We start from the raw sequence: 12,885 nt of genomic DNA, 5'->3' as shown, positions 1-12,885 counted from the left end.
GTAACAAAGTGAATCAGCTATACATATACATATATCCCCATATCTCTTCCATCTTGAGTCTCCCTCCCTCCCACCCTCCCTATCCCACCCCTCTAGGTGGTCACAAAGCACCGAGCTGATCTCCCTGTGCTATGCGGCTGCTTCTTACTAGCTATTTATTTTACACTTGGTAGTGTATATATGTCCATGCCACTCTCTCACTTTGTCCCAGCTTACCCTTCCCCCTCCCCGTGTCCTCAAGTCCATTCTCTACGTCTGCGTCTTTATTCCCGTCCTGCCCCTAGGTTCTTCAGAACCATTTTTATTTTTAGATTCCATATATATGTGTTAGCATACAGTATTTGTTTTTCTCTTTCTGACTTACCTCACTCTGTATGACAGACTCTAGGTCCATCCACCTCACTACAAATAGTTCAATTTCGTTTCTTTTTATGGCTGAGTAATGGTGTCTCTTCTTGACCCCAAACAAATAATTTATCCCCCCAAACATGCCTCGGAGTAGGTCCAGATTTTTTGGATGAGGCTCTCTGTCCTTGGTGACAAGATTCAGTAAAAAGATAGAGTTGTTTGTTATCTGCTTCCCAAAGATGGAGTCCCACATGGATTTTTCTCCTGGTTTTTATTTATGACTGCAATCAGGCAGTTTTTCCAGAGAAAGCTACCCCTGCTCCCACCGCCTTATAGCCTCCTGTCTCTCTCTGACCGCAGCCTTGCTGTGGCCCCATCCGCATGAGGGTAAGCTGCTCAGGTACCATCCACATCAGGAGGAATCCGCTCTGACATTATGGGGACAGGAACAAAATTGGAATGTAGACTGTGGGTTAGATTGAGTATCGTATCTGCACTGGATTTAGTGAGTGGGGTAACTGCCCCGAGATTATGTACGAGAACGTCCTTGTGCTTACGAAACACACCGAGTGTTACCTGGTAAAAGGACACTAAATGCGGGGCTTACTTTCACATGCTTCAGAGGAGGTAAGTGTATGTATAGGAAGGACAGAGATTATACAGAAGTGCGGTCCAATAGTACTTTGTACTATTCTTGCAACTTTAAGTTTGAAAAATGTTCAGAATAATAAATGTAAAAAAAAAAACACTATGAAAGAACAAAACAACCCACGAACCCACCACCGTGCACATCCAGCCCTCCTAATTCCACCCTGCGAGCGAGCTGCGGTCCTGGATGTTGAGAGAACCGTTCCCCTGCTTTTCTCTAGAGTGGGCCTCACGTATATGGAAAACCATCCGCCCCCCCACTTGGTTAGGCTTAGTGTTGCCTGTTTTTGAGCTTCATACAGACAGAAAAGCGAAAGCCACCCCGCTTGTGTTCTTTCGCGGCCACTTTCCACTTATCCCTCCTAATGGTGACTCTTGGGCTGCATCTCACCTGCTGATGCTGTAGCTGCCCCGCCCACCCTTCCCTCCCCACCCCCACCCCCACCCCCCGGGCAGGATGGGCCACAAGAGTGCTTGCTGCGTTGGGTGTGGAGGTGAAGGTGCGAGGGTCAGTCCCGAACGCCCAGGCCCTGCCCTGCGGTTCTGCCAGAGCCCTCCGAGGGCCAAGGGGCCTGGCAAGACAGATGGGAGCCGGGTGGGCAGCTCAGGAAGGTGTTAGTATCTCCGGGAGGCTTGAGTGCCCATCCTGAGAGGAGGGAGAGCCAGCTGGATGCCCCAGGTGTTCCCAGAGAGATTCCTGTCTACAGGCATGACTTTCCCGTTCAGGAGAGGCACATGTGTGTTTACAGGTATGTCCGTGTTCAGGACTGTCCTGATTCTCCCAGCCTCTGTCACATGGCCCAGGGAGAGCTGACCACACGCTAGCCAGCGGGTTCCCTTCCTGCAGGAGGACCTGTTGGTGGCAGGGTCCTTTCCCCCCAGGCAGAGGCAGGGATGGGCTGGCAGGTCTGAGGAGGCCTACCGAGTGGCTTTACTGCTTCTGAGGACATTTTGTAATTAGCACATTAATTGTGTCCTGCTAGTGAGGGCTGTCAGGAGTTCCCTGGTGAATCAGGCGGTCCTGTGGTCTTGTCTGGTGTATTAATGTCCTCCCCAGGCCCCTGCAGTGAAGGGCTCAGTGCAAGCAGGGGCGGGGGGGGTCCCAGGCCCCAGGCACCCCCTCCCCAGCCACTTCCCGCCCTGGAGCAGCTGCCATCCTGAATCCCCACCTTTCTTCACTGTCCGGCCACCCGTGTGCCCAGTGCCGTGCGTGTTGGCCTCCATGTGAATGAAGCGCGGTTTGGGTCTTCCTCTGTGAGCGGCTTTTTCCACGCGGCCTCATGTTGGGAGGTTGGGGTGATGTGCACATGTTGATGGGTGTATTCTTTTGTGTGATTTATTTCTGCCTTCTCCGCTCAGTGGAAATGTGTTTTTTTCAGTTTTTTACTGTGACCATCTCCATCAGCTTTTAAAATCCTCCTGGCACCTCTGTTTGAAAGATAAAATTTCTGGCTGATAAGTTGCTCGGTCCTTGGGGGGGCCGGCCTCTGGAACTGAGGTCCTGTGCCTCTTGGGGCTGGGAGGAGGGACACAGGGCTGGAGGGAGGAAGGGCAGTTTAGGGATACCTGGGGTGACTTCTCTCTGAGGCTTTGACTCTTCTTCCTGCTGACGTTGCAATAAACACCAGAGCCCGGCAAAATTCAGGCGTGTGTTTTGTAGGTTTGTGCGTAGGGGTAAGGGTCAGGTCGAGCATCCTTTGCCCGGATGTCCAGCCAGAGGCCGGCCCAGGCCCATGCTGACCCGCACGCTGGTTGGACGCCCCCAGCGGGCCGACAGCACTGCTCTGCCAGCCCCTCAACCGCCTCTGAAGAACAAATTAGGCCTCAGCAGAAAGCTCTGCAGAGTCTGGAATTAGGCCAAATTAGCGAAGGATTAAATTGGTGCTGTCCGTTCTGCTGCTGATAGATGGCATCTTCTCTTCCTGAATCACCTGGGGAAACTTTGGGCCCCGAGTGAGCCCCACTCCCGTCTCCCGTGGGCTTCTCATTCCAGGCACTGGGCAGCCTCTTCCAGCCCAACGCTGCCAGCCAGGGGTCGGGGTGGGGGTGGGGGGCACAACGTGATGTGTCCCCTGGGCAGGCAGCGGTCACCCGGGTGGACACTGAGGGAGGTGGTGGCCAGGTCCTCCTGGCCGTGAGTCTCGTGGTTGGCAGTCTGTCCAGCATGCAGTCGAGGGGCACGGGGTGTCACTGGCTGCAGGGCCACGAGGTGATGCTGTGTCCCTTTTTGTCCCCAGATCACCAGAAGCTGGAGAGAGAGGCTCGAATCTGCCGTCTTCTGAAGCATTCCAACATCGGTGAGTAGCCCTCGGGGTAGGGGTCCCAGCTCTCCCGTACAGCCAGCAGGGGGACCCCAAAGGCATCCCTTTCCTTCTCCATTGAAGTATCCCACCCTCAGGCCCCTGGAAACATCTCCTCCTCCTGACCCGGAGGGATTCCTGCAGGGACTTTGGGGCAACCCTCTGGGGGAGGTCAAGGCTGGGCTCCTCCTGGATGGGTCCCTGCCCACCACTCTGTAAGTCTGATCCATGATTCTGGTGAAAACACACAGGGGCCTCACGTTCCGTGGCTTCAGAAAAGCCACAAGACGGCCTGATTACAGAGAAAAAAGTTTGGAAACCGAAGACCACACCAGGCACAGCCCCAGCCTGAGGTCTGAGGCCTGAGGCCTGAGGCCTGAGGTCTGAGGTCTGATTCTGGAGAACCTCTGCCGTCCCCCCAGCCCGGGGCCCCTGGAACTGCCATCTGGGTCGGGGATCAGCTGCCCCTTGGGGGCACGTGGAGCCCCAGGAGCCTGGGTCTTGGCCTCAGGGAGTGTGGGTGCCCTGCCCACAGTAGGCCCCTTCCTTCTTTTTTTTTTTTTTTTTTTTATTTCTGAGATATACATTTTAAAGTAATAACTAGAATTATGACTTATAACGTTATACCAGAACATATAAGATCTTTAGAAATTTCATGTAATGTCTGAAACATTTATATTAACATATTTCCATACAAATAACCCAATGAAAGTTTAGTATTGTTGTTTTTTTTTTTTAATTTATTTATTTTTTATTTATTTTTATGGCTGTGTTGGGTCTTCATTTCTGTGGGAGGGCTTTCTCTAGTTGCGGCGAGCGGGGGCCACTCTTCATCGCGGTGCGCGGGCCTCTCACTATCGCGGCCTCTCTTGTTGTGGAGCGCAGGCTCCAGGTGCGCAGGCTCAGTAGTTGTGGCTCACGGGCTTAGTTGCTCCGCGGCATGTGGGATCTTCCCAGACCAGGGCTCGAACCCGTGTCCCCTGCATTGGCAGGCAGATTCTCAACCGCTGCGCCACCAGGGAAGCCCGTATTAGTTGTTTTGTTTGTTTTTTTATACTGCAGGTTCTTATTAGTCATCAATTTTATACACATCAGTGTATACATGTCAATCCCAATCACCCAATTGAGCCCCTTCCTTCTGAAACCTCAGACTGAGTAGGGATTCAGTCCAGACACAGTCGTAGGAGCTGCTGGGACCCCAGACCCCGGAAGCAGGTGCAGATCTCCCGGGGCCTGTCAGCCTCCGCCTGCCCTGCTCAGCCGTGAGCGGCCCCTGTCCGCGCAGCACAGCTGCCTGTCTTCTCCACCTCTGGTCCCTTTAGGGACTCCTGAGGAGCCCAGGACCCAGCCCTTGACCACACCGGGAAGCAGCCGGGTGGCACGGGGGGAGGGTGGGCCCGCGCTCTCAGAGGCCCCCAGGGAGCTCGTCGGGGTGGATTCCCGGGCCCTCTGGCCCGCGTTCTGACTCAGTTGTGCCGGGATGGCGCCCAGGACTCTGTCTAAAAGGGATGCCAGGCTGTGCTCAGGAGCCCCGTCCGTGCCACTCCCAGACCAGGGCCTCGGCCGCGGGACCAGGAGGGCCGCAGGGGGGCTCGGGGTCCTCGGAGCTGGTTGTGGGAGCTGCTGCCTCCGTGGCTGTGGCCCCTCCAGGCCACTGGCTCTTGTGCAGCCGGCCCAGCCTGGGCGCGAGGTGCAGGGCAAGGCAGATCCCCCGTTCCTAGGCGGGCCCCTCGGTGTCGGCCCCAGGGCTGCTGCCGCCCTCGTGCCTGGGCCCATACTCTTCCTAATCACGGATTCTCAAGGCTGAGACTGTTGGAATCACAGCGTGCAGATTCCTGACCTGCCCCCGGGAAAGCCTGGCTCGGAGGCCTAGAGCGGGCCCAGGAATCGGAATCTGAGCCAGCCTGGTGGGTGATTCTGAGGTGGGTGTCCACAGGGACCCCAGCCCCCTCTTCACTGGGCTGGGGCATGTTTGGCAAAAGGCGGGCTCCAGTCCGACCTCACCCCTGGGCTGTTGCCCCTCTGCCCGTCCAGGTCCAGGCGCCTGAGGACCCTCTCTCCTGGTGCTCCTGGCTGATCCCACCTCACCGCCAGCTCTACCCACACCCCTTCCCATGCCAGCTCCCTCCCCTGTGTCCGCTGAGCGCCAATCAAGTGTGGGTCCCCCATTCTGAGTGGTTTTCAGGAATCCCGGTACTAGGGAGAAGACCCAGGTGTTCTTGTGTTGGTGTCTGGGGACAGTTCTTCAACAAGAAGCCTCCCTGCCCTGCCTGCATACCCCGTGTGGTTCTGGGTGGGTTCTGAGTGGTCCCTGAAGTCCGCGTAGGGGGTTTATTCTAGAACACAGGGGAGGCAGAGCTGAGACTGTGGGGTTCAGCTGAACATTGTCTGTAGACTCAGGAGGGGCTCTCTGATGAGTGAGTAGTGGGGGAGACTTTTGGGGGAGGTGAGGGGAGCCCCTTGCTCCGTGGCCTGTGTCTACCCAGCCCCATCTCTGAACAGAAGTGCTCCCAGCCCCGCACCCCCGGGAGAGGAAGCAGGACCACGTTCAGATAGAGGTGGGGGAGGGGCTCTGGGAGGGGCTCCCCTTCCTGTCCTGGCTCACTCGGGAAGCAGTTGTGCTCAGGGCGTGCGCAGGGGAGGAGCCCCAGTTTGCCCGTCTGGAAGGTGGAGATGCTGCCGCCGCCTTCCTCACAGGGACCCCCCTGCGAGGAGCCGAGAGGGTTCCCCTGGGGAGCCGGGCGTGAGCTGTGAAAGCCCCCCTTTCCGAGGCAGTGTGCTGAGGTTCAGAGCTCAGAGACCTGGATTCGGGCCCCGCCTCTCCCCTCAAAAGCCACAGCAGCCACTGAACTTCCCTGAGGCACAGTCTCCTTGTTTGTGGACTAGGCGTGCTTCACAAGTGTGTCAGTCGTCCAGGCTTGGCAACTAATTACCCCAGAACTCAACCAACAAGCGTTGATTTTCTCTGTTTCTGTGGGTTCAAGAGCAGTTCAGCTGGGTGACTTGGGGGGGGGGGCTGCCACATAATTTGTGGGATCGGTGCAAAATGAAAATGTGGGGACTTTTCTCAAAAATTATTATGAATTTCAAAACAGCAACAGCAGGGCAGGGCCCTCTGGAGCCTGGGGCAGCTACACAGGTGGCCTGGCCATGAGCTGGCCCTGCCCAGGGCTCCAGAGACAGAGAGAGACAGAGACAGACCGAAAGAAAAAGAGAGACAGAGAGAGGCAGAGACAGAGATTGAGACAGACAGACAGAGACAGAGAGACAGACAGAGATGGAGAGGGAAGGAGAACAAGGAACACAGTGCTTTTTCTTCCCCAAATTGTGGTAAAATATACATAACAATATTTATCAGTTTAACTATTTTTAAGTGTACAGTTCAATGACATTAAGTACATTCACAATGTTATGTAACCATCGCCCTCACCTGTACTCAAAACTTTTTCATCACCCCCAGGGGAAACTCTGCATCCATTAAACACTAACCACTCCCCCCCCGCCCCCAGCGCCTGACACCCACCATTCTACTTTCTGTCTCTATGAATTTGACACCCTGGGAACCTCACTGATATCGGGACCATACAGTATTTGTCTTTTGGGAACGGGCTTATTTCACTGAGCCTAATGTCCTCAAGGTTCATCCGTGTTGTAGCAGGTGTCAGAATTTCCTTCCTTTTTAAGGCTGAATAATATTCCACTGTGTGTATATTCCACATTGTGTGTATCTCTTCATCCATCAGTGGAACTTGGCCTGTTAGCTATCGTGACTAATGCCGCCATGAACATGGGTGTCCAAGTCTCTGCTTTCAGTCCTTTGGGGGTATACCTCGCAGTGGATTCTTGGACCATATGGTGGTTCTGTGTTTAATTTTTGAAGTTATGATCCAGTCTGGGAGGGGTCACGCTGTCGCCCTGCCTTATTCTGTTTGTTTGAAGGCCACACACGAGAGTGAAGGAGCCAAGCTCCCCTCTTAAAGGGGGCCCATCAGAGGGTGTGAATGCTTCTCACGGTCAGCACGATGGCACATGCTGGCTGCCGCCTGGGCTGTAGCATTAGGAGCTGGTGCCCGGAGTCAGGCCCCTGGGTGGAAGCTCCCCTCCCAGGGGCTTTAGTTTCTGTTCAGAGACCAGGGGGCACCTGGGCAGAGGAGACAGGTGTGGGCCGGCCTTGGCAGTGCCCTGTGTAGGCCCGTCCCGGGAAGCAGGCCCGGGCGTCTGGGGACGGGCATGACCCACAAGGGCCCTGCTGTGGGCCATGCCCTCCACAGACACGTCTGTGCTGTAGTCGACTGTCCATGAGGTTGGCTCCCTCCACCTGGGGTCTCAGGAATCCCCTCGTCAGCGCATATTTACGGACACCTACCCCGTGCCAGCGGGATACTTGGCTGAGGGCAAGGTTACCTCCACCCTCACCTCACTGGTGGGCTGTAGCCGCCTCAAGAGGTTGCTGCTCAGCACGTGAGGGTGTCCCAAACTTCCCACACTGCCCCCAGGGACTGTGGGTGACAGAGATTGAGCAGAGCCCGTGGCAGGCAGAATCTTCCACAGCCTTGTTAGAATGGGCCCCATCGGGCGGTGAGCAGAGCCCATCGGCCTTGACTCAGCAGGCAGCCCTCAGCCTTCCTCCAGCCTCCTCTCTTCCTCCCTCCGGCCTTCCCTCAGCCTCCCATCACCCCTCAGCCTCCCCCAGCCTCCCTCCAGCCTTCCCTCAGCCTCCCTCAGCCTCCTTCCAGCCTCCCCTCAGCCTCTCTCCAGCCTCCCTCCAGCCTTCCCTCAGCCTCCCTCAGCCTCCTTCCAGCCTCCCCTCAGCCTCTCTCCAGCCTCCCTTTAGCCTCCCCTCAGCCTCCCTCAGCCTCCCCTCAGCCTCTCTCCAGCCTCCCTTTAGCCTCCCCTCAGCCTCCTTCCAGCCTCCCCTCAGCCTCTCTCCAGCCTCCCCTCAGCCTCTCTCCAGCCTCCCTTTAGCCTCCCCTCAGCCTCCCTTTAGCCTCTCTCTGGTTTCCCCCCAGCTTCCCCTCAGCCCCCCGTCAGCCTCCTCTCTGCACGCTGACCCTCTCTCTCCTGGGCCTGCCTCATTGATGGCAAATTCCCACCTCCTGGTTTCTGGGGCTGGAACTGCCTTCCCTTGCAGGATGGTCCACCTAGGAGCTGGGCAGGTGGGCACCATGGGGGACAATAGCCCTGCGAGGACTTCCTGCCGAGATGAGGAGGCCAGTGCAGGAGGGGAAGGTGAAAGGTTTCCAGTCTCCAAACGCTCAGGGCCCATGCTGTCATTCCCCAGCTCTCCCTTCCCAAAGCCCATCATGTGATGGGTCACAGGGCCCTGCCCTCCCTCACAGCACAAGGGTCCAGGGAGGGGTTCAGGCGCAGCTTTGGAGGGGCAGAAGGACCCCCCACCGAGAGCCCCCTGGCCTGGGACTCGGGGTCCTGTCCCTGGAGGAGCTGTGGCCCCAGCAGCAGGAGGCGCGTCTCTGGGCTCCCCCCACCCCCTTGTCCCCCTAACCCAGTGCTCCCCGGCCAGACTCTTTCAGGTATTACTGGGACTTTATCTGCCGCCTCTGTATGCCACCCACAGTGTTATTTACTTACTGTTTTTACTTAAAAAGATTCTATGACAATTCCTTTCTTGACTTAGTCCTGCCTGTGAAATCACGGGTCTGATGTGCTAGGTAGGTTTTCTTCCAAACCATTAAAGTAATACATAACTATTTTTTAAATGTTAAAACTGTTTAACTAAAAAGTGTGTCTATGCCCGCGTGGCCTTGACTCCCATGCAGAACCCCCAGTGTCTTCCAGGGCGAGGCCGAGGGCCCTGCCAGCAGGACCTGGGAGCCTGAGCCCCTCTCACCTGCTCGGGGGGCAGGGCCTGCGGGCAGGTGGCCTCCACCAGGAGGAAGGCCCAACAGCACCCCAGACTTATGGACCCCTGAGGCTCCCCTGGGGAAGGGGGCTCCCCTGCATGGGAGGAGAGAAAGGCCCCCCGGGGGGGGTCCCTCTGGGGCGCTGTCTGCAGGGCTGGCGGGGTGGTGGAGTGTGGACCCCTCCCCTCCATGCCGCCCCTCCACCCCGGGCCTTTCTTTGCTTGGAGTTCCAGGGGAGGCTGCTCGGAGGGGCCGATGTGCTGGGCCCCCCGCAGAAAGGAGTCAGCAGGGGGAGAGCTTTTGGTCCCTCAGGGATTTTGCAGGAGGGGCCTCGAGGAGGTCGCAGTGAGCCGGGGGTCTGCTGTGTGTTAGGGAGATGCAGACCCGCCCGGGTGGAGTCGGGGTCCGGGCGGACCTGGGTGGGGTGAGGCTGGACGCTGGGTCCTTGAGCAGAGATTAAAGCGAGCAATGGGAAGGGGAGATGGTGAGAGAAGCAGACGTGTGAGACGAGGCGCCCTGGAGCCACCCATGCCGCTTCTCCTTGGCGACCAGATGCCCTGACTGCTTGCGGCAGGGGCCTGTCCCCCGGGCGCCAGGCCGTGGCCCGAGGTCAGGGGCCATTGCAGCCAGATTGGGGTTCCTGGTGTGAGGACACTGCTGGCGGGGCCCTTGGGAAGCCCGGAGCTGGGAGAGGGAGGATGCTGGCAGCCAAGCTGGGAGCTAGGGCAGCCTCGAGGGCGTGAGGAAGGGGCTGTGGGCCCCGGGAGGAGCTCTGCTCTTCACCCTTCTGGTGCTGGTGGCCCCATCCCTCGTGGCGGGGGGGAGTGAGGCCTAAGGAGCAGAGGGACGGAGCGGGCCGAGGCTGGTGGAGCAGCAGCTCTGTGGGGGCTCCGAGCCCCCGTCCACACTGCTGCCTTGGCCTTGTGCGAGCTGTGTGACCCTCAGCCAGTAACTTACCCTCTCTGTGCACCAGCTTCCGCACCTGTAACCTCTCGGGATGAGCACACTGCAGGCTCCTGACACAGAAGGCAGGATCCGTCACGTGGGGGGCAGTGTCCAAATGAGTCGTTACTAGAAATACCTGCTGTTCAGTGCTGGGCGCGTCTCCACCTCAAGGAAAAGGAGGCACTGGGCTTGTGTTCTTTGTGCTGACATCCACTTCGCTGTTCACTCATTCATTCATTCCCTCATTCATTCGTTCATCAACCCCTAATCAGCACGACACTGGCCGGGCCCTTGTTCCAGGCTCAGGGAGATGAAGAAAACGGACTAAAGCAGAGAGGGCGTGCGTGGCGTGGCGCCATCCTACCGACCATGCCGGTTCTGGAATGGGAGCTCAGGGTCTGACCTTCGGAAGTGATGCCGCACTGGGCCCTGGGCAGGTGGTCCTCCGCCCGGGGGTCCCTGCCCCCTCAGCCTGGCCCGAGGGGTTGGCGATGGCGCCCTCCGCACTCCCCTCCCATGAAGTCCCTGGACGGCTCCTGTCCAGACCTGGTGGTGTGGGCCTTCGTCCCTGCACCCCTAGCCCCACCCCTGCTGCGTTTGGGAGCAGGGGACCCGGCGGGGGCTGAGAGGGGTCAGGGTCTCCCTCCGGCAGAGGAAAGGAAAGGAAGGGCCACACCCCTGAGGCCCTTGGATGCTGGCCTGGGGCCGGCCGGCCTGCAGGGCCCACGGCTCACCCCTCGGGCTCTGCCTGCAGCACCCACCCGGGCCCTCCCCAGCCCGTGCTGTGGGAAGCCCCAGGCCCTTGGGGGAGGGGGGTGGGTGGGCCCTCCTTGGAGCGCTTGTGCTACTGGCCATGGGACTGGACTGGTCGGAGGCGGGCTGGGCGGCGTGCGTAGGCCCCGGGCTGCTGCCCACGCTCACAGCCTCTCCCATCCCCACAGTGCGTCTCCACGACAGCATCTCCGAGGAAGGCTTCCACTACCTGGTCTTCGATCTGTAAGTGCCGGAGCCCAGGAACTTGTGCTGTCATCTGCTCCCAGCGTTGGGCCGGGCTGGGACCCTTGGTCTCCCCAGCCCCTGCGGGCAGTCCTCCGACTCCCGGTAGCCTCGCCCCCAGCCGCGTGGGCCAGCCTCCCTCGGCCCTGCTCTTAGCTGGTTGGCTTTGCGCTGGCGCACGGAGTCCCAGGGGGATGGGACTGCCCAGCTGGTCCCCTCCCCCCACAGAAAACACCTGCTGGAGGCTGGGCGGCGGGGAGGAGGGAGGGGAGGAGCCCCGGAGGAACGGGCCCTCGGTCTTCCTTCCCCCTCCTTCCCCTGGCTGGGGCCCACTGGCTGGCGTGAGCATTTGTGTGTGTGCATGTGTGTGTAAGAGTGCCTCTGGGTTTATGATTGCGTGGATGCATTTGTGTATGTTGATGAATGGGCACGTGTGCGTGTGGTTTGTGGGGGCGTGTACGTGTGTACACATGTGCACATGATTTGTGGAAGGGTGTGCACAAGAGTGCCTGTGTGTTATGAGTGCATGTGTGTGTGTGTGTGTTTATGAGCATGCACGTGTGGGTTTCAGTGTGCACGTATGTGAGCGTGATTGTATGAACACGTGTATGTGTGTGGTTTGTGTGCATGGGTGTATGTGTGGTGTGTGTATGTGTGTGAACATGTGTATGAGTTGGGGGTGTGGACATGTACATGTGTGTGTACATGTCCATGGGTGCATGTGTGCACACACATGTGGCTTGTGGGTGTGCATGTGCACCCACATGTGCATGTCCGTGTACATGTGCACATGATTTATGGGGTGTACGCATGCATGTGTGTACACATGTACATATGAGACTTGTGGGAGTGGATACACGTGGGTATGTGTGTGCATGTGTGTGCACACATGCATGCATGTGTGTGCACACATGCATGCATGTGTGGCGCTAAGTGAGAGTGTCTGGGGCCTCTGCTGCCTCTCACTTCCTGCTGGATTTAGAAGCGATGATCTCATCCCCTCACTTCCCGACAGCTCCGGCTGAGTGGTGCTATATTTAGCTGTCTGTGAGTCAGCACAGCTCGGGACCCTGGGGTGGGCAGGGGTTGTAGCTTCGGGGTGGCTCTGTGTGCCCTCCACGAAGCCCAGCTTAGGGGCTGTGGCCATGGGGGCAGGACGTGTCTCCATGGGAAGCTCCTCCCTCAAACGACACAAGCCTCGGCTTCTATGGCCAGGAGAGGCCTGCAGGGGCTGGGCCACCTCTTGGTCCCCCGTGTCCCACAAGACACCACTTCAAGTCACCAGCCAGGTGACCAGGGCTGACCTGTGACACAGCTACCGCTGCTGGGCCGAGGCTGTGCCCTGAAACGTCTGTCCCCTGGCCCCTGTGGAGGTGGCAGGCTTGCTGTCAGCCCCGTGGGCCCCCAGACCCACCCGGTTCCACCAGCCTCTGTTCCAGGAAATACAGAGGCCCCCGGGCTGGAGGGTGGCCATGTCCGGGTCCCTGGTGGCCGACAGGTGGGCAGGTATGTGTGATTCAGGAGTGGACAAGGTGGGAGAGAATGGTGTGCGCGTGTGTGTGTGTACGTGTGTGCACACTCGTGCATGTAAGTGCGTGCAAGTGTGTGAGAGGGTCTTGAATCCGCTGCCCCCCACAACAGGCAGGTGTGGGGAGAGGCTCTGCGCAGGGCTGGTGAGAGGAAACTGGCTGGGGTTTTTGGAGAGGGTGGCGAGGAGGGAGGACCTGGGCCTTGCACATCCTCCCCCCAAACCTCTGTGGCCCCCAGGCCTGTTGAAACTCCCGCTC

General features: G+C 58.4%; 1 protein-coding gene across 13 annotated transcripts in view; it reads left to right on the top strand.

Moving 5' to 3' along the window:
* The window catches only part of CAMK2B (calcium/calmodulin dependent protein kinase II beta), a 94,672-nt gene that overhangs the window by 49,571 nt on the left and 32,216 nt on the right, over positions 1–12,885 (top strand). For all 13 annotated transcript variants that reach the window (XM_036863304.1, XM_036863299.1, XM_036863301.1 and 10 more), the window contains exons 3-4: positions 3,234–3,293; positions 11,044–11,098. In XM_036863304.1, coding sequence (XP_036719199.1) covers positions 3,234–3,293; positions 11,044–11,098 — 115 coding nt within the window. The remainder of the gene's footprint in view (positions 1–3,233; positions 3,294–11,043; positions 11,099–12,885) is intronic.

This window comes from Balaenoptera musculus, chromosome 9 (genome assembly GCF_009873245.2).
Source record: "Balaenoptera musculus isolate JJ_BM4_2016_0621 chromosome 9, mBalMus1.pri.v3, whole genome shotgun sequence".
Taxonomy (NCBI): Eukaryota; Metazoa; Chordata; class Mammalia; order Artiodactyla; family Balaenopteridae; genus Balaenoptera; species Balaenoptera musculus.
Note: the sequence above shows the minus strand (reverse complement) of the source record. Positions and strands in the feature narration are given on the sequence as shown.